Source organism: Cyanistes caeruleus, chromosome 1, assembly GCF_971803275.1.
Source record: "Cyanistes caeruleus chromosome 1, bCyaCae1.hap1.1, whole genome shotgun sequence".
NCBI lineage: Eukaryota > Metazoa > Chordata > Aves > Passeriformes > Paridae > Cyanistes > Cyanistes caeruleus.
In genome coordinates this window covers 95,047,985-95,068,730 of record NC_141701.1, presented here as the reverse complement: position 1 = coordinate 95,068,730, position 20,746 = coordinate 95,047,985, and the positions used below count along the sequence as shown (strand labels likewise).

Below are 20,746 nucleotides of genomic sequence, written 5' to 3'. Positions count from 1 at the left end.
AAATAATGCTTCATGGATAAATATTAATAGTCAGCACTGACTTCTATTTTTGCAAAGCATAACTGAAAAGTTATACATATGAAACTCAACAAAAAATGTCTTCCTAAAAAAAGGAGAAAAACCAACTTCAAGTATAAACAAAACAGAACGAGTTATTTCGGGGCATGTTTCCTTCTACTTTTTTTTTTTTTTTTTCTTTTATCATTACTCTATCTGTGAGTAAAACCCCAACATGGGTTTCTTTGGGAATCTTTGAGGCTGTGTAAATGTTTATTTCTGCTAGGTTGTGAAGCATCCCAGCTCCATGGGATACACGCTGCATCTGCAGAGAAGGAATAAAACTATCAAAGGCCACAGATCTGACTCCAGGTTTCTGCCACAGCAGCCTGGAGATGGCAGCAGCAAGCAATGGCCAGATTCCTTCTGGTAGGAGATGCACCCCTCAAGGAGGTGCATCCACCTGTGACAGAGACACTTGCTTTGGGTAGTATCTGGTCTAGGAACTATAATGCTGGTCTAAGAACTTGAAATACTCTAAGACGAGAGCCAGCAGCATTTATACTAACACTATTGCTCAAATTTTTCCAAACGTGATTATCGTTCCTGCACTGAGATTTTTCTCTTCACCCTGTTCAGTCCCCTCCAGGTTGCAGCCTGGGACATTGCAATGAGAGGACAGGATTTGGCCTCACCAGGTTGGTGCATCTGGGCAGCAGAGAACCTTCTTCAGCTGAGTAAGAGCCTGTACAGTAAGGTCTCCCTGACTCAGTGCCTGCTGAGTGACTCACTGGTCACTCATCTATTGCCTCCCTGGCAGCCTGTGTTAAAGCCTTTCACCAGATGCTTCTGGTTTCCCCCCTTGCACACATCCCTCAGTGCTTTGCACCATCCAAAATGAAACCCCCTCCAAGACCTGGTGCGCAGACAGCATTTTTCCTCTCTCCAAACTTGCCTGTCTAGGACATTCCAATCAGCAGAAGGCAGAAACAAGAAATTATGGGATTGCCGCTGCTGCGCTCCATGTGCCATGCAGTAAGTCCCTGACCTGCTGAAGAAAAAGAAACAGATTGGAGCCTGGCAGGAACAGGCACGGCCTCAGAGGCACAAGTTCAGCCAAACGTCCCCAGTGAGGATGGGTGGCTAATGGTGCTGGCACTGCTGATAATCAGCATCTCTGGGTCCAAGAATGCAGCCAGACAGAGCCTGGAAATCAGCTGGGATGAAAGTGATGCAACTTCACCTTCTCTGAAATCAGCTGGGATGAAAGTGATGCAACTTTAAAGAGCCAGGATGGGGCTAAGGCACATGAATTTTCCCTCCTCCAAGGCAGCCAAAGGGCAAAGAGCGTAGCACAGCTGATGCACTGACCTTTCTCTGGACTGCAATAAAGCTAATTGTCTTCTATTCCCTTCACCCTTTCTCTGTTTCTTGCACAACATAGCTTTGATCATAAAGCTCTGGAGAAGCAGGATTTTGAGCCCAACTCTGATCTCACTTATTCTGGCATAATTCAGCAATAACTACAGTCGTACTTGTAGAAGATCAAAATCAGTCCAGTTCCTTTTAACTGGGCAATATTACTGGTCCACAGAAAGAAGAAAATAATCAAAGATGTGAACAATAGAGCCAGCTGAAGAGGGAGACTGTTTTCCTCTTCGAAGTTCAATATTTTTGGCTAGCTCTTTATATGATGCAAAATTTTATAGAAGAAAACAAAAATTGAAAAATTCCCATCAGCTGAAACTATTCCTGATTTTTGTCTCCAGTAGCAACTTGTATTATAAGACAGAGTACAGCACTGCTGGGATGGGTGTTTTCACTTATTTAAGAGTGCTGACTGAACCCATTGACCAAAGTCAAGTGGATATTCAGAAAACAGAGCTGGGAAAACACTGCTCTTTTCCCATCCTCGTGTGTAAGGTCAGTGCTGAGGATCAGCATCCAGCAGGCAAAACTTGTGTAAGCCAGCCTTACTGAGCTGCCATGATCAGTCAGCTACAAAGCCACCAGGAGCTACAAAAGCTCTGCAGGGATGAGTGAGAGTCCTGCTGTGACTGCCATCCCTGCAGGCCCGGTTTCAATGCCAGCAGCACCTGGGAACCACCGGGGTTCAACCCCGCTGTGCCCTGCGAGGCTGTCGGGGCGGCTGGATCCTCAGGAGCTCACAGGGATGCACGCACAGCACGCGGCGTGCTGACAGCACAGCCAGGGAACGGGGGAAGCTGTGGATGTGGTGCCTTGCCAAAGGGTGTCTGCCTGCCAAGCTACAGGCAGCCACGCTGGGAGAAGACGGGAGGAGAGAGGAACCCCAGGCACTGACTGGGTTTATCTTCCAGCTGAGAATCGGTCCAGATTGACTGCATGTGTGACCACAGAGGCTTAAACTCGTTCCTCGTCGTGGTGGTGCAGCATGGCTGTGAAGCACAAAAAATGCAAGAAACAGAGGTATTTAGAGCCTTCACATAGTACAGTCCGGTGCTGCTTCGCGTGACTCGCTGGGTTTAGCAAATGAGAGGCTTTATGTGCAGTCAGCCCACTTAAGCATGGAAAAGGCCCAGGGAGGCTAAAATCTTGATTTCTTGAATCAGAAGATCCCAAAGAATTTTGATGCCAAGAATTTTGACCAACTGCTGGGTCCACAGCAGTTCTGCAAGAGCTCAGCAGCATCAGGACTGTGTTTGAGGGAGCCAGTGGCAGGAGAGGCACCCACAGGCAAACACAGGAACCCTCTGCTCTTCTGAAAACTGCTCTCAGACCGTGGAGGCCTGACTGAGGCAGCCACGAGAGTCAGGATAAAGCACCAGCTTCACGTAAAGCACAAACTCCAGGGCCAGGCTGCCTCAGTGTCTTTCCTTTCAAGGCGAGCAGTTCAGACACATTAAACTGATACATATCTGCCTCAAAAGAATAGGCCTTTCTGTGTTTTCCATCACCCAGCACGGCGGGCCGGTGGAAGTGACACTCTGCAAAACCATGCTGTAATCTGCATGGGGACTGAAATGCGTCAGCAGACACGCGCACGGCGTCTGTTATCCCACACTTCACAACGCCGGCTGTGAGGAAAGGAAATGGAGGTTTTGGGTCAACCACCGGGCCAGTAGGTAGCAGTGATGAGTGATGTGCTCTTCCTAGGCTTGACCACTGCTTTAGAGCTCAGACTGTGCACTTGAATCACCAAAAATGCACATTCTTCAGCCACAAAAATGTTTTAAGGACACAGTGTGTTATATAAGAAGTTATTTAACATTATTAGTCAGTCTCCTTAGACCTGTAAAGCTCATACAGATCGTGTGCAATGGAACCAGAAATATAACAATAATTTTCCATTATTATTTTTTAGCACCAAGGCTTAGTTCTTTAATTACTGTTTGGTACACTCACATATTTTAGAAAGGGTGGGGTAGGCTTAACATTTTTTGTTGGATATAAGCCTTTATGATGCTCTTTATTACAGGACAATCTGCTTCACAGACATATCCTGCTAATGCAATGGTCCTGGCCCTCTTGGTTACTGGCAGCAATACCAAGGGACTGGCTTGCTAAAGGCAGCACCTCCCTCTGCAAGCTGGGATCACTGAAAAAGATGACCTGACACCCCGTGCCTCCAAACATTGCTAAAGGTCTCCAGTGCCTGCCAGCTTACATAGAAGCAAGAAGAGTGCTGCTATTGAATCATAGAATCATAGATTGATTTGAGCTGGAAGGGACCTTAAAGCTCATCTGGTCACAAACTCCCTGCCATAGGCAGGGACATCTTACACTAGCCCAGGTTGCTCAGGGCCCCATCCAACCTGGCCTTGAACACTGCAGGGATGGGACATCCACAGCTTCTGTGGGCTGTTCCAGTGCCTCACCTCTTCCAGTGCCTCACCAACCTCACAGCAAAAAATTTCCAGCAAAAAATGCTGCCTAACAACAGGCAGCTTCAAGAAATCACATGTCTTGAAAGTGGGCCTGCGACGAGCCAGGTGCTTTGCCATTGTGCTTCAGTGCAGTGCTTGAGGGGAGCAGCCCTGAAGTGCTGTCTCATCCCTCCAGCACACCCCCTTGCATTATATGGATTAAACTTGAAATTACTGATTTTCTAATTTGTGAGTGAGAGTTTTCTCATCTCACTTGTGTCTCTTGAAACTGGCTTTTTTAAGTGTCAGTGGCAACATGCAGTTCAGGGAAAACAGAACCAGAAACTCCTACACTGGTCTGAGTGTTTGTGTCGTGTGGCTGGGGTGACCAGTCATGGGAGGGGTTGCACCAGAGAACACCTGAAAAACTCAGTGCCTCCTTCTTCCAGGGACACTTCCCTGATGAAAAAACTTTGCTCTTGAAGACAAGGAGGGACAGGGAAAGAGTGCTGGGCTTCCCCACTCCACACCTCCTCTGCCCAGACCACACTGCTCAATTGGAAAGTTAAAGAAAATAGATGAGTTTTCATACACCCACCTCTGCAGACTCATCCTGCAAGTGAGGCAGAGTTTGTTCTCCCTCCTTCCCACGCATCGCCTCTGCTGCTCAGCCTTGGCCCTGGAGCCCCTTCTCCCATGCTCCCCCCGCCCCACTCCTGGGTGGAGAAGGCACCATAAACCCACTTTAATTGCTCTGACCAGCGTGGTGTCCCTGGGGCCCGTCCCAGGGGCGCACTGGCAGCGGGTTTGTTTCCACAGGTGCGCCGAATTGTGGCTGTTCTCAGCCCACGCCCAGCCGGCCCATGCTCAGCTCCAGGGGGGCAGCGCAGCCAGGGCCCCATGGGCTCTGCTGTGGTGGGTCTCCCCTCCCTCCCTCCCTGCCTGCCTGGCTGACGGCGCTGGTGGGAAAGGCTGGGGCTCCTGCTGCCTTCTGAAGCTTGCTGCTGGTGCCATCACCATGTGCTGGCAGGGCACATGGGGTTCAGCACCACGGGAGTAGCTCTCTGTGCTGGTGGGGGAAAAGCACCAGAGTAACTCATTATATACACCAAAAGGTGCGGGCTTAACATAGTGTCGTCATCTGACCAGGGCTGATTTGTTTTGTAAAATAAAATGTACGAGAAACCCGTGGTAAAAAATGAAAACAATAAAAAGAAGAGATTGCCATGAGGATGAGAGCTGGATCAGCTCAGCCCAGGCAGGAGCCCTGGAAAGGGTCCAGGGTGGCCGGAAAGATCCGTGAGGAGTTTCCTGCAAAGAAACTGTTCAAGAAATTGGGCAGAGGCAGCGTACGTGTGACGCCTGTGCGGCTCTGCTTGGGTGGAGGGGGAGCTGTTGTCTGGGAAAGCAGCCCATCCTGGAGATTTGGAGGGGAGTGAGTGGGAAAGAAGGTGCAGTCTGGATCAACCTGATCCAAAATATGTGGTTTGTATTTTCTAAGTAGAAAATTAAAGAAAAAAGGACCCCCAACAAGTAACTAGAGAAAATGATTTCATGTTGGAGGAAATGTAATTTTTTCTATTAAAAACCAAAACAAACCAGACCAGAAAACTCCCAGATTTTACAGTTAAAAGATTCATGACATACACTGAAATATTTTCTGGCAAGGCCCAGAGGTCTCTCCTCCCCCCCAGTACCATGAAGCTGCTGTTATTGGAATGTCCCCCAGCTGGATGGGAACACTGTCACAGGGAGCTTTGGGACCCCACACCATGTGTTTTCTTGGAGGTTTTGCAGCTCTTCCACCAGTACCCACTGCCAGTGTTTGCTTTGTTACTCTGGACCCAAAAGCTCTCCATCAGCAGCACTGGAAACAGGATGGGTACAGGAGCTGAGTGTGAAACTAATTCAGAAGAGGTGCTGGAAACTGACGCTGACGGCATCTTTGGAAACTCTTTCCCCAAGCTGAAAAGAAAGGGATTTCCTAAAATGACTGAAAATGAATTTGCTACATCTGCAAAGAGTGGCTTGTGGGTTATCTGTCCCTGAAAGTAGCTAAGGAAGCACTACAGTCAGCAACTTTTCAGTTCAAATGACAGCTGCGAATGTACCCATGGGTGATGGCAAGTTCCAGGTACACTACCAGTTGTCTTAAATCCTGAAAACACAACCATTTGAATTGTTCAAGCTCTACAAGTTTGCACAGTACAAAAAGACAGTCTCTTTGGCCAAAAAAAAGATACTTTTGGATTCAAGGACAGCCTGAAATTAAAGCCAACAGTTTGAGAATCTGTAACTGATCTGCTCAGAACAAATTATTTGGCTACCTGAAGAGAATCAAAACATTTTTCTTTTTTTGGAAAGAAATGCAAAGAAGGAAAATATTAACTTTTTGAGAAAGAGGAAATTGTATGGACAAACTAAAACAGGCAAGAGCTTGACCTCCATATTGGGCAAATGTGTGTGAAGGTGGAGAAGAGATGACTCAATTTGGTTTGAAGAACAATCCAATCACTGCTTATGACATAGAAGTATACTCTATGTTTGAAAAAGAGCTACAGAAACAAAAATGATTTTGTGCCATTGACCTTAACGCTCCTCTGTAATGTACTTGATGAGGGGGATTTTGTTTTATTTTTACTGAGACAAATTCAATAGATTTACAGTGATGAATGCAATAAAATTATACACATGGTGAAGGAAAGCTTAGCTTCAAGGCAGTAGAACTCTGTCCAAGAAACTTAACTCCTCGAAATTTGCCATTTTCAGCTGGAAAGGAAAAATCTCAAAGGCATGACTCCAGCAAGGCTATTTAGTCAAACAGCACCAGATGGATGTGTGGGATTCACCTTCTGCTTTGGATATGAATGGAAGTAGTCACTTAGGAGTCTGCTGAAGGCTATTTTTGCCTGGAGAAGTCTGGTCAAGACATAGTTAATGTAGCTGTGCTTGGGTCTGCTGTGCTTTGAGTGAATGATGTGTGGAAATGGGAGGGAAAGGAAGCTCACAGGAGGTCAGGTAACACAACGACTGAAGTAGGTGCTCCAGTAAACTCAGTTTGTGACATTTTACTGTGATACAAAATGTCATGGTGTCCAGGAGAATTTGTGACTGAGTTTTCAGTATTTTCCTTTTTCCAGGAACCTCACCAACAATACAGCTCATGCTGCCCATGAGGCACAAATAACACTGTGTCCACCCTCCAGACTGGGAAGAAGAGAAAGAGTTCTTTGACTAATCTCTGAAGAGCTGGGCCTATCTGGGTTTTGATGGGCTTGGAGAATCTGCCTTTCTTTAAATGGCCTGGGGTTGGGTACCAGCCCCAGGGAAGGTAGATGTGATGTCTGAGCAGGGAGTGATACTTCATACAGGAAGAGAAACCCAAGGCAGAGCAAGTTCTTTCAACAGACTTCAATGCACATTTGTGTCTCCCTCTCCCTGAAGAATTTTTGAGTGATTTTCAAGTGCTTATATAAACTCAGACTACTGTGGTAGGCATGCTTGTATACTTTTCATCTTGCCTTCTGTCCTGAAAAATTGATGCAGCTCAGGTTTTCTCAGCATTTCATGGCCCAGCAGGTGTCAGATGTTGGTAAATACAGAGGCACCAGCTGATGAGCTCATGGAAGCCCAGAGCTGTGTTCAGCCCAGCTTTGACTAAGCTGACACCCTCCTGTTGTCCCTTCTCTGGGGCAGAGCAGTGAGGAGGTTCAAGGAGCAGGACACATCACACAGATCAGATCCATTGATCACATCATAAGCAGCTGGTGGCCAGCGATCCCCTCCTGCCAGCCCATGGCCAGCCTTTCTCTCTCAGGGTTACCGAAGCCTCCAGCCCAACAAAAATATCTCCTCTATCTTCTGCACTGAAGGCCACAGATCCCAAGCCTACCCTTAGCAACCCACGTGTTTCAGAAAAGTTCCAGGGAGGGCAAAAGAAGCTGCTGTCCAAGCAATGCACACAGATGCCAAGTACTTTGTTGGACGATTAATAAGGTAGCTTGTTTCACCACTTAAAATTCATCCAGAGGGCTCAGTCAGAATCCTCCCTGGCAAGGGTATTTTTGAACGTTCCTATTTTTGAACATACCTACGCTCCAAGTTCAGAGTGTTGTGGCTTTTTTGGTTTTGCTTTGTTTTCAAAAAGGTTGATGAAAACCATTTTCCTAAACTGACAGCAACAACCATAACACATGTACAGAAACAAGATAGCAGTCTCATACAGGAAGTATTTCTGCTTTCGTTTTTATTTTATGAATACATATATAACAGATGCATAATCTTCCATTATCCAGGCTTAAAAGTAACAGGTTGGGGTCTTTTTTTTTTTTTTTTTTTCCCCAAAATAGCTTAAAGAGGAAAATAAAAATCAGAATGAAGGAGATGCAACATAGCCAAACCATACATTTGAAAACTTTGCTAAAATTACTGCTGTAATGTGCCTTTGTGTGTGTGTGTGTGTGTGTGTGTGTGCATTGTCCCACATGGTTAAAGCCTCACCCAAGATATTTAATACATGAATAAAAAAATGCTTTGGCATAATCAGAGATTCCTCCATGCACAGTTTATTGACATTTCTGAAATAATGAGAGAATAAAATCTGAGTATTATATCATATATAATTTCCTCTTCCTGGGAGCAATGTCTTTAAATGCAGTGGGGAAATGAAGAGGAGTTCTGTTGACAAGAGACTTTGCTTCCATACTAAGATGATTATATTAGCAGGATGCAAGAAGCTTCATATAGAAGAGATGGAGAGATATATGTATATAATGTAAAAATGGTATTTTATATGAGAAAAGAAGATTTTTCAAGATAACATAAAATGAACCACTCTAAGACTAGCTTCCAGCAAAACATTTTGCTTTATTAGTTCTATTTTCTAGCTACAAGTCAAGCTGACATCTGTCGAGCTTTTTAACTTTTCATATGGCAGTCTATAAGAAACGTTTCATGCAACGTCTACAATGCTAAATACAGGGTAAATAATTGGGATTAAACAGGTGAGGAATAACAGACTATCATAAGGACCAGTAACAGCATATTATATACATAGAGCCATATTATATTCTCATGTCTTCACAGTAATGTGCAAATGTGACAAATATGGCTTTCATCTTTTTTTTTTTTTTTTTCCCTAAAGAAAGTAAGACATAATTATACAGAAGAATGTTTTAAAACACTTAGTTGGATTTCACCTTTTTGTGAAACCTGTTCAGTCTTCATTGCATCGGGGTTAAGGAGCCACCCCAACTCGGGGGTGTAGTTCGGGTGTGTTTCCAGGAGGGGGCACAGATTCCTAAGGCACAATATTAATGTTAAACATTTTTAATTTAGTCATGCTATTTTATTTTAGTTTTGTTTTTATTTATTTTTTTTTTCTTTTGGTTATGTGAATTAATAGGTTGTTGCTAGTTATATAATAAGCAGTTGATTGTAAAAAATACAATGTTGAAGGCTACACTACATGCCTACCTGTAGCTCCAGGAACATTAGCTAATCTGAAAACACACTATACAGCGCCGCATGTGAAACCGAGGTGGGTTTTTGGTAACATCCTTTTCCATACACGTAGCAGAGAGTTATAAGGCTTCTGCGGAATAATAATATTATAACTGAACAAATATTTTACACTCTTCCATAATGGTATTTACAGTTACTACAACTCATATTCTGACATTTGGTAAATAACATGTATCTTGTATGCATCCTTCTTGCCTATCTAAAGTGCTTGCTTAACTGCGTGAGGAAAGAAAATGCATACCTGCTTTAGGTGCAACAAACCCTCAAAAGAAGTAGCTGAAATATTTGCTGTGGATTTGAAATGCATTCTCAGAAATTGAAATTATTGCTAAATTCAGTGCCCTTACTAGGCAATCATCTATATTATTTGTCATATATAAATATATGCATATATACTAGTATGTATGTACATGCATACACATTCATCTATCATGTAAAAGATAGATTTCAATTTTTTGTCCATCAACCTTTTTTATTTTTGTGCTATTCAACTCACTTGTGCTATGACAGAAGCCGGATCAAAATCAAAATCTTACCATGCTACTACTACCAATCCTATGATTCATTAGCACGTAATAAAGGCAATATGCAAAAAGAAAGCTGAGATGATGACGAATCAGGAGGCTTTTGAAATGCACTGAGAATAAGGCAATAGGCTGTACATTACAGCAGAGGAAAAGCTGAGGAAATTCTGGAATTCATGAACGTGTCTTACTGGAGTCGGGATTGCTCTCCCTACTCTGCTGCAGAGTCCTTTGCTTTTTTCCAGTATCACTCTCCAGAATTCAAGCTCTAGAGTTTCTGCACCTACCAACACTTTTAATGGTAGCGAATTCAAAGCTTATTAAAAATGCCCTGATGCCATAACCTGGTAAAATAAGGCACTTCCAGGGCTGTATTCCAGCGGTGCCATGCCAAAAAGGATCAGCAACGGGAAGAAGTGCTCAGATTTTGCTGAGTTTCCTAGTTTTGTCCCATGAAATGCGCCGTCTTGGAGCATACTCCCTTCTTCTCTCTTTTGAGATGATTTTCTTTAAAAAAAGCTGTTTCATCAGTTGAAGTTGAGGAGCTACTTCTTTGCAAGCAAGAGGTAAATCTTCAGTTCCTGACATTCATTAAGGTGAAAGATCGGAGTGGTACCAGGCAACGTCTTCAGTTCATTCGGCATCTCTCGACTCGAGGTGACGTGCCAGCCAAGTCAAAAGTGTGTATTTCATACCAGGCCCACAGTGAAAGCTATGAGTGGACATTGGTACTGGAAAGGTCATTCCTTATAATTTCATTTACTGCAAAGAAAGAAGACAAGAAAAGGAATCGATTAGCATCCTGCTGCTGCAGGCAGTTGTCCTCAGTCCACAACCCCCCTGAACTCGCTCTCTTTCCTTGACAGCTTCAGTACAGCTCTGAACAGTAAGTGTGACATCACCAGGCAGCTTGTACAGGCTGATCACAGTGCAAAACCAGCAGGATTAACCAAGGTTATTAACATGCTAAATACCATGTAAAACCAGGCATCAAAAAACCAGCAGCATCCTGGATCCCTGATTGCATCAAACATACTTAACATTTCAAATTGGTTACAGGTAGAACATTTTATTTGCTCTAGAACTGCCTCAGAAATGTAAAGCCAGGAGGACCATAGGAGATCCTAGAATAATTTACTCCTTCCACAAAACGCTGCTTGGAAAGTGTATTAGCCATGGTAGGTACTGGTGGCAGAAAGCTGCCAGTCAACCACTGAACCTGGGTATGTGCAGCTGCAATGCCTAGATAGAATAGAACTTCACATGCTGATTTTTTCCACTGTGGGTTGATATTAGGAAAAAAAAAAAATAAAAGAAGAGAGGAAACTGCTGCATGCTTGCCCATTCCCTGGAGTTGATAACATGTTTAAATATATACCCTCCCATTGTGGTGACCAACACATGTGGACATGCACTCTTTACTTCTATCCACACAAACAGATGAGAGGGACAAACAAGTTAAAAAAATTCTCCTGGCAAGAGTCAGAGGAGGGAATGAAAAAAGTCTGCTATCTCAGCATCAGCCAGTCAGACTGCATCTCCCCTGATAAAGTGTTGTTTTCTTTATTCACGAGTCTTCTTTCTTTCTTTTCCCCCCTCCCCTGAAGATCATCAAGCAATGCAGTTTCCCACACTCCAATTATGTCCATGTGATTTTTGGCAGATGGACAGGAAATGACTGAACCTGGCAAAGGTCATCGACAGTGGACTACACAACATCCCTTTTATTTCCACTCCACCTCCCTACAGCAACTGCCACCACCTGATTTACACGGAGATAGACAAAATGCCATCAACAGGACTATCACTGCTTCTGAGTTTCTCTAACATTGCCAGGACTGGGAAACACGTGCCCACGTCATGGAAGCACCACGGAAAAGCCTGCATTTTCCTTTCCTTGTGGGCTGGTCTTCACAGTAATCCAGATAACTTCATGTGTTTACTGGAAAAGACCAAGCCTGTGTAAAACCAGCTTCCTGAAGCAATTAGTTGGGTACGTTTGGTGTTGGCTTTTATGGCTGGTATTTTTTTCCTGCAGACCTATTGCCCACTTAGTAATTGCAGCACATGAATCAGTCAGGATTTGTGTCACAGGTCCTGGCCACCAAAACCAATTCTACCAATGGATACACACACCATACTTCAGAGAGGAAATGTCAGTTGCATTTGTAACTATCTGTTTACAGCAGCAAGCTAAGAAGTATGGAAATGAGCTGTGAAAAGACAAAGCAGTTCTTCCTCTTGAGAGTGCCGTGGAGCTCATCTTTAATATTACCAAACAGCAAAAACAAATTGAAGCGGCAAGCCCTGCACTGAGGCAAAGATTGTTTTGCACGCATCCAAACCCAGCCAGAAGTGCCTCCCCATTTACATGTGGCCAGACTCCAGAGAGCCTCAGGGACTGAGCCTCTGCCTCGAATGAGAACAGCATACTTCTGTGGAATGATTCTGCCATGATTTTTTTGTAAAGACTGCTTCCGTGATGAACTTGTCAAGGCACTCTTGGGTCTGCAGCAAAACTACACAGCGATACCTTTGTGTTTTATGTGACAATGAAAACGAATCCTCCTACCAGCCAGGCAGCATCATAGTCTTGCTAACTTTCCCTCAAAGCTTCTGTTAAATCAAATAAAAGTAAGACACTAGTCAGGGCTATCCTCACTCTTGGTACAGTTACGTTGTGCTTAGAAACATGAAACAATGCATCTTCACAGTGCTTCTGTAAAATGTGAACATAAACATCACTGGTATTTCATGGGGACAGGGAGGTGGAAATGTGAAGGACCTCCCCATCAGGATTAGCACCAAGATATCTCAAATCTCTGACTAATGCTGTAGCACTTGCTGAGTTACTCTTACTTGATTCTTTCAGTAAAACTTTCAAAAGCGACAGCCTCAGCCTGCCAGCTCATGCTTTCCCCTATTAAAGCATGTAGCAAAGGTATTTTGGAAGCAACTTGATTTGAAGGTCCATCTCCAAAACCGGCTTAGGCACTCAAGAGGCTGCCCCTTCCAATCACTCCAGGTACCCTCAGCTGATCCTCTGTCACTTGAGGGCTGTAGGACACGTCTTACTCCACATATGACACGACTTTTCCTTTCAGCTGGGAGCCCATCTGCCTTGGCTCAGGGCATAAGACCACGGTGCTCCTTGAGTCACGCTCTCTCCATCTCTCAGCAGCCAAATCAATTTGCCCCCAGCTGAAATCACTCATATTTTGTTATTGACTCACAGTAGTTCATTGCTTGTTTTTATTTTATATTACTTTCTTAAGAGAGGTGGACTTCTGCTATCTTGATGATTAAGCCTGGTGTCCTCATGCAACAGCATCTGGCAGCTGTTCAACAATAGTCACTAGACAATGTCACCATGGACTTGGGAGACAGCTGAACCTCAACATAAGCGCATCCATTGCCACCAGACGTCACAATCAAACAGGGCCAAAACCACCAAGAGGACTCTCGACATCTCTCTCCTCCACAGTGGTCTGTGGACAGCGTGGCTCAGACACAGCTCTCTTTATTTCACTATTTCACTTGCCGTTTCCCTTTTACCCAGTGCAGTGTCAAAACCGCAAAATATTCCCAATAATGCAGTGGAAAAAACCTGCAGAGAAGGACAAGGGTGCATGCAGAAGTCCCATGCGGGGGAATACGTGGCAGCACAGCTGATCTTGCAGCAGCAGACCGCTAGCAGAGATGAAAGGGGAAGTGTGATCTGTGCGGGCTTTCCCTCACTGCCCGCTGCGACACCTGAGGCTGCAAGGAAAACCCTCTGGTGGGTGGGAATGGGGGAAAACCAGGAGGCAAGCGCATTTGAGGTGTGCTGGGTAGATGCTTGCTGGGTTTGGCTAGAAGGATGCTGCCCACCACCCTCAACTGCATGGTCCAGCACTCCCATGAGGACTCTCCACGTTTTTTGTTTCTGATTTCTGGAAAATTTGCTTCCTTTTAATATTCCAAAACATGTTAACATTTTTGTCGCATGCTAGGAAATGTTATATTTTGCATCAAATGGGAACGTCTTGGAATGTTTTGTTTGCCAAGAAAACATCAATATTCTTGTTGTAGGCTGACCCAAGACTGACCTTCCCAACAGCAAATCAAACCTCTGTTACTGAAGTATGGTTCTGCTGGAGCATCCTGTGCACCCATCCACACCAGTGTTACAACTACCACTACTGTTAGCTCCGTGGGAAAGAGCACACCTCCAGTGGTGCTTTCCCTAGTACACCACTGCTCTGCTGGAAGACTTTGTGAGCCAGAGGGCTGCATCCTTGCTTCTAATGAACTTTGATGAAATTTCTTCTGTTAAGTTTTCTAATAACCTTCTGAACCAGTGTTGGCCTTCAGTTTTCCGTAACGATGGGTTCTGCAGTGTAGGGATGTGAGGGTGGAAAAAGTACTTTTTTTTTTCTGTTTTAAATTTGTTTCTTGTAAATTTAACTCATGTTTCAAGTAAATGAGCTGACTGTTCCCTGTTCACCATCTCCTTCGCTATCTATCCCTGTGGTATCCTCAGAGCTCCACTTGGTCCTGTAGGATCACTGCAGAACTTCCTAGAAGGAATGATCTGATCCTGCAGATAAAGTAATTGGCATTTTTCTCTTGGCTCCCACATTTGTAACAAAGTATTTTTTATTTAGTTAAAGAGAATCAGCTGGTTGCAGTCTTGAATGCTCAAGTTTTGACTTCTAAACCTGCTACTACTAGAAGAGGATTGTGCATGGTCCACAGAACAGCAGCATTCCGTGCAAGCAGTATTTTGGCCCAGGTTTGAGCTTCATTCCTAAAGCAAATGCTGGTCTTTGATTTCCCAGCTGCTTGGATACACAACCATTCGTGTCTGCAGTACCATTCCAGGAGTAGCTGGGTTTTGAATAAGCACAACATTCTTCAAAGAAAGGTTGCAATTTGTACTCATTACAAGGCTTTACATTCATTTTTAAAACAGCATAGCCTGAGTGCTAACGAAGACCCGTTTTATAACCAGGACAGATGAGATGCGAATGATTACCCAGCTTGTTGCAGGCCCTACATACAGCTCTAGCAGCAGATCTGGGATAGCATGCAAGAAGTTTAATCTTCAATGCCTAGAGTAGCACAACACTTCCCTTAAAGCACCAGGTTGATCCCTATCAGACCAAACAGCTGAGTACTACGATTTACAGTGCCTTTGTCATCAGATTTCTTTTTTCACTGTTTTTCTGCTGGCTTTGGGGGGGTAGGCCACTGTCACTTTCATCGCTAACACCTACGGTTCCCCACAATGCCTTCTCTCAACTGGTATTTTCCATTGTCATGTTCAGCTTTTCCACTGTCAGAAAAGTCAAAAAATAAGAATGCTGAGAAATGCAGTTAACATGTGACCTCTCTACCTGTCAAGGCTTTTGAAAGAGGAACCTTTCCTTTGCTAAACAGCAGATGCCACAGTAGCAGGATGTGGTGAGCTGTTACCCCACATTTTAGTTTAATAAGGAGTTTTTTTCCTCTTGTATTTAATTTTGCTTTGAAATGCCCTTGCAATGGAAATTTCTGCTTTACTAATTAGCAAAATCAGTGTCTTACCGATGAACCAGTTTGGGTTCCTGCACGGAACAGGACAGCCAGATATATCTGTACAAATGTGGGTTCCATATATAGATGTGAACTTCATAGGAAATGTAATATTTTTAACATTTGGTGGCTGTACATGGATTCCATCAACTGGCAAGACTTTAAACTTCTGCAGATTTCTGCTTTCCTTGCATCCGACTACTAATATGGATAACAATGTGGCCTTCTGTTTTAATAAAATACCTGTTCCTCTGAGACAAAGTTCTGCCTTCCAGCTCAGACACTGATTCTGCTCGGAGCAAAGAAGTTACAGGGTCAGTCGTGCAGGGAGTTGGGAAAGGGCATATGCACAGGGTTTCCCCAACTGGGGGGCTTTTTGGGGATACAAATATGGGAGTTTGGAAGACTTCATACTCCTAAAGGTGAATGTCCCCAAAGAGTCTGAAAAAATGGGAAGTGAGTTGAGAGCCATGGTCAAACCCACAATTACGAAGAGCTGAATCTACAGTTTTGCGGGTGAATGGTATCAGTTTGAAAACATATCCCATTCCTTTTTCATTTTGCCAGCAGTAACATTAAGTCTCCGGTTTCTGGCTGTCTTGCTGTCTTGTCACACATGTGGAAGTCAAAGATCATTGTTCCCATGACTTCAATCCACGTCAGCAGGAGCCCAGAAAGGCTTGCACAAGGAGTCTGAGTAGTGGAACTCTAGGTTGTATTTACTGTTGTGCCCCTTTATGCCCCTTTACTCTTCTCTTCCATAAGCATGCCTTGTGGCTCTTCACTCCTTTTTAATAGACAGACAGGTGTGATAAGAGTTTAGCCAAAAGGACATTCAAAGGTTTTGCACTGAGCTTTGTGATTCACATGCCCCTGTTGCCCTGGAAATAGCAATGGCATCAACTCAGCTCCTTCAGCAGTTTTTGGTTTTCTTATCAATATAAAGTGCCACATGGCATGTCCCAAGACATCCAGGCGTGCAGGGTCATATGAAGTTTCTATCCAGAGCTGACTAACCAACCTCTGCTCGTTACTTCATGTCCACCTGTGTCTGCTGGGGACCACTGCCTCTAACATGGAGCAGAACTGAAGAGACTGAGATGCCGTAACGCCCTCTTGATGAAAATGACACAAAAGCAGCCTGCTCTGGCTCGTTCACATGGTGTGGAAAATACAAGTAATACCAGCTGCACCTTTCAAGCTACGTGTGTGGAACACCTGCAGTAAATCAAACTCCGATTCTGCCATGTCCGGACAACAGCGCTTCATCTTTCAGATGGGTGTAGCTGCCCAGCAGTACGATGCCATGACTGGAGACCTCATTTGGACAGTGTTTGATACTGGTCAGACTGCACAGCCTCTGTGTCACAGCCTCCAGAAGGTCTGAGCAACCTCCAGAAACAAGTAGCAGTCCTGAAAGCAAAACTGTCTTGGTTTTGGCTCACTGTTTTTGGCAGAACTCACTAGCTCAGGTCAAGCTTTACATGGGTACAATTACGGCGACACCCAGGTCAGGGATCTCTCCACACAGCTCATTACACAGCGTGGATGTACCCACAAGTGCTCTCAATTTCTGCTGTCACTCTTCAGCACAAGAAGACAGCCAGGGACACATAGCTCTGGAGTGACTACGTGAGTTTGACGCTGACACCACGCTACCTGTAGTAAAGCTTTGTAGTATGACATTCACTTTGCTGCCTATAATTATTGCCCTTGGATTTTTTCCACCAGCAGTGATGCCATATCTTGCTCCATCAGGCTTCGGTGCTCTCGTACACCCTTCTTTTAGATGAAATGCCACATATTAGAATCACTGAAGAGGAATTCAAAGTTGCAAATGAATGCAGAGGAAGCCGAAATACAGGAGGAAAGGGGTTTTTTTTTCATATCTCCATGTAGAGATTTTATTTTAAGAGAAAAATGGTTAAATATAGATGCATATACAGTGACTAAAAAATTTAAGCCTCTAGTATAAACCATCCCATGACTGAAATTCTACAGTTTTTATCAGGGTACCTACTTCCTCACTATTAATACTTTTTGACCTATGAAAGCTGCAACAAACAACACAGTACTGTTACTCAAATCACAGAGAAAAATAGGTTTTTCTTACAGAAACTCTTTTCTCAAAGCTAGTAAGTATTGTCCAGTGAGTGAGGCAAAACATCAGAAAACAGTGATATAAATTCCTGAGGTGCCAGACTGCAATGCAAAACTATAGATCACATGAAAGCTTACTGAATTAAAAACCAAACAAAACAAGTCTTGTGAAGCAGTGGAAAATATAACTTCACACGTTCCATAAAGAAGTCAGATCTTGTTTTACCTCAGGTGTCCTGGATGTGTTTAAACCTTAAGCTTATTTTTATCTGTTTAATCATAATAAGCCACTACCACAGGGCATGCTATTTTTGGAGACAGCGAATAGGACAGTGGAGCAAGTGAGTGACAACAAGTAGCAGGTTTTAATAAAACATGATCCTCCCATAGGAACGTCAGCTTGGCACAATGGGAAGGCATTGTTGTGCATGACAGCCATCACCACGGAGTCATTTTCCTACCTGCTCTACCCTCTGCCTTATTTAGTTTAACAACTCCAAGTCTCCCAGGGTGGCTGCGCTGCGGAGGGCTAATGGGAAAGGTTCCTCGTAGTGTGATGACAGCACTGTGCAGCAGCAGTTTAACTGGGGCTCTTGAATAGGTGCCCAGACTAAATGAGTCCCATCCTATCGCACCAAAATTTCTGGGTTTTGGTTTTTTTCATCCCTCCCATATGCAGCCCTGGAAACGCCCTGCGTCTCTTGCTCTGCAGACACTTAGGGATGAATTCCCCAGCTGCTGGAAATTAGCGCAGGAATCAGCAGAGCTGCAGTGATTTCCAACACACTGGAGTCTAAACTTCAGCTTGTTTTTACTCTTAGTCTGAGGATGGCTGCACTCAATCTGATTTGACCTTTTTACCAAAGAATCAGAGACCCAAGAGGAATTTCAGGTAGCCCTCACTGAGGCCAACCTTGCCTGGGGAGACAGGGGTTTGGGCTGTGCAGAGGCTGCGGGATCTGCCCCAGTATGATGCAACGCTCATCTTACACACACATACACACATGTGTGAGGGTAAGGCTGGGCAATGAACAAATAAACCACATTTTAACCAAAACGATGTGTTTACGTTCCTAAGAGCATCTGTAAGGGAAACAAAACAGACATATTTTATGTTTTACACAAAATTTCCACACAACAGAAAAACTACACAAATGTTACCTAAGTCAGCCAAAACCTGAGCTCAGCGCTGCTGGAAGCTTTGCAGGTACCAGTCCAGAAGGAGTAAGGAAGACCATGTACTCCTTTGCCATAGACAACAGGACTTTTGCCCTATCATGAGCAATACAGTAATGCAAATTGATCCTGGTGAAGAGTTCTCCTTTTCAATCTAGTCCCCAACAGTGAAACAGTGCTGTCAGAACTCAGTGCTGGCATTCAGAACTCATGATTCGTGCCCTGAAGCATGACAAGACTACATTCAAAATCGAAACAAATTTTAAGCAATTCTGCATTTGCATATCCTTTTAGCCTCCAGACGTCTCTGGCAGTGTTAAATCCTGAATGCCACCGAAATGAAACTTCCTTTTTTTGTCTTTTTACTCTCATTTTCCTGATCCCATCTCCCAAGGTTTGCTGTACCTCAGAACTGGCTGTCAACTAAAGCATGGATAACACTTGAGGCTCTCAAAGTATTCTGCGGTTAGAAAAGCAAGGTTAAAGCCCACCTGATGGTCCCAAGGGCTCACAGCTTCTAAGGTTCACCAGCAGTGAATGGGAGAGGGGAAGTGGGACTGGACCATGTCACAAAGCTCTGAGCCTGATGCTGAAGGCTGCTACTTGGAGACTTCATGCCCTGCCAAAGGAGCATCCCATGTGCAGGCATCCAGCTGAACACTGCTGATTTCTGTGGGCAGCTGACACCACCCTTTAAGACCACACATGGCCGTCTTTATCAGGTCACACCTTTCTACATAACACAAGAAAGGGCTTTTCTCCACATGCTGGAAAAGTGACAGATTACCTTTAGAAAATAAATAATTCTGGAGGTACAGGAGGGAAAAAAAGGGAGCAAGAGAAGGTCCATAATCTCTATGGCTTACTGATTTCAGAGTTTAAAAAAAGCCAAATAAAACTGAATTTCTCTATTGATTATACAATTATTAATCTTTTTAGAAGCTTTTCCAACATTGCACGTAATGAGCAATTCATCAAAGCATATTAGGTGCCACAGAAGTTGCATTCAATATAAAGGGGTCATTAAGTTTCTTGTAATTGCACATTACTGAAGCTTTCGTTAGTTCTAAATCAAATCAATGGGATGTGCATGTATGCTCTTTAATTGACTTTATGTAATAATAGTGTGGCCCCTAGTGATCCTCTGGAATCCTCCAAAATGAGCCACTTTGCACTGCTGTTCATAAAAAACCAGCTCGTGTGCAGCTGGGCATATCAAGTAAAGCAAAGAAACAATAAATGGAGGAAAGAAAGAAGCACCTTAGGTCACACAGTAGTATCTGCTGAGTGCCCTTTTCTTTCCATGGGTAAATGGCCAAGAGACTTTACTCTTCTTCCACTCAACCAGCCTCAAAGTCTGATGAACTTGAGCAGGAGTAACATGGTCTCAAGAATGAGAGTGTCCTGGAGACAGGTTAAAACAGGGTCTATATGATCTGTTTCTGAGCAAGAAGTGTTTGGTTGTCTTTTTCTTCTATTATTGTTTTCTTTTTCTTTAATGGACCCAACTTGCCCTATGATCATCACCATATCAACTCCTCTTTCCCTCATAGCCCTTTTCATCAGTGAAGTGCATGCCAAGCAGAAAAGATCAGTGTCATTATTCACATCTCCCAGGAAAGAGGGCACCTTGGCAGGGACAACAGGAGGATGCCACTGTGTAGACTATACACAAAGTGCCTATGGAACAACGGGTGGCCACCTCTGGGACACATCTGTGCCTTGCCTGTGTGAAGGCTGAGCCTTGTTTGGTAACCTCTGATTCACAGGGGTTTTGCTCAGTCAGATGAAATGATAACCATGAAGTGACTCAGTGAGTGGCCACAAGCTGCTGAATGGAAGAGAAAGGCTGGGTGGGGCTAATAAAATTTTTATGTGTTTGATAAGGGAAAAGAAATCCACCTATGTGCCTGCTGGGGACTAGGCTGGGAAAGGTCACACAAGCTGGGGGAAATCCTTAGGTGATGGAACACAGCTGCTAATCTTCAGCAGTGGGCAAGAACCTGGGCTGGCTCTGGGAATCTG

General features: G+C 44.1%; 1 protein-coding gene and 1 long non-coding RNA gene across 7 annotated transcripts in view; both read right to left on the bottom strand.

Annotated features, from left to right (window-relative positions):
- Positions 1-237: 237 nt before the first annotated feature.
- On the bottom strand, positions 238-4,645 carry LOC147655749 (uncharacterized). Its single transcript, XR_015274193.1, has 2 exons — positions 4,441-4,645; positions 238-2,414 (listed from the first exon to the last, which is right to left on the bottom strand). It is a non-coding gene; the product is annotated as an uncharacterized LOC147655749 (long non-coding RNA).
- A 4,522-nt stretch (positions 4,646-9,167) lies between these two features.
- Positions 9,168-20,746, bottom strand: part of NFATC1 (nuclear factor of activated T cells 1) — a 109,141-nt gene continuing 97,562 nt past the window's right edge. For all 6 annotated transcript variants that reach the window (XM_086842983.1, XM_086843006.1, XM_086842979.1 and 3 more), the window contains one exon: positions 9,168-10,651. In XM_086842983.1, the coding sequence (XP_086699109.1) occupies positions 10,602-10,651 (50 nt within the window). In that variant the 3' untranslated portion in view covers positions 9,168-10,601. The remainder of the gene's footprint in view (positions 10,652-20,746) is intronic.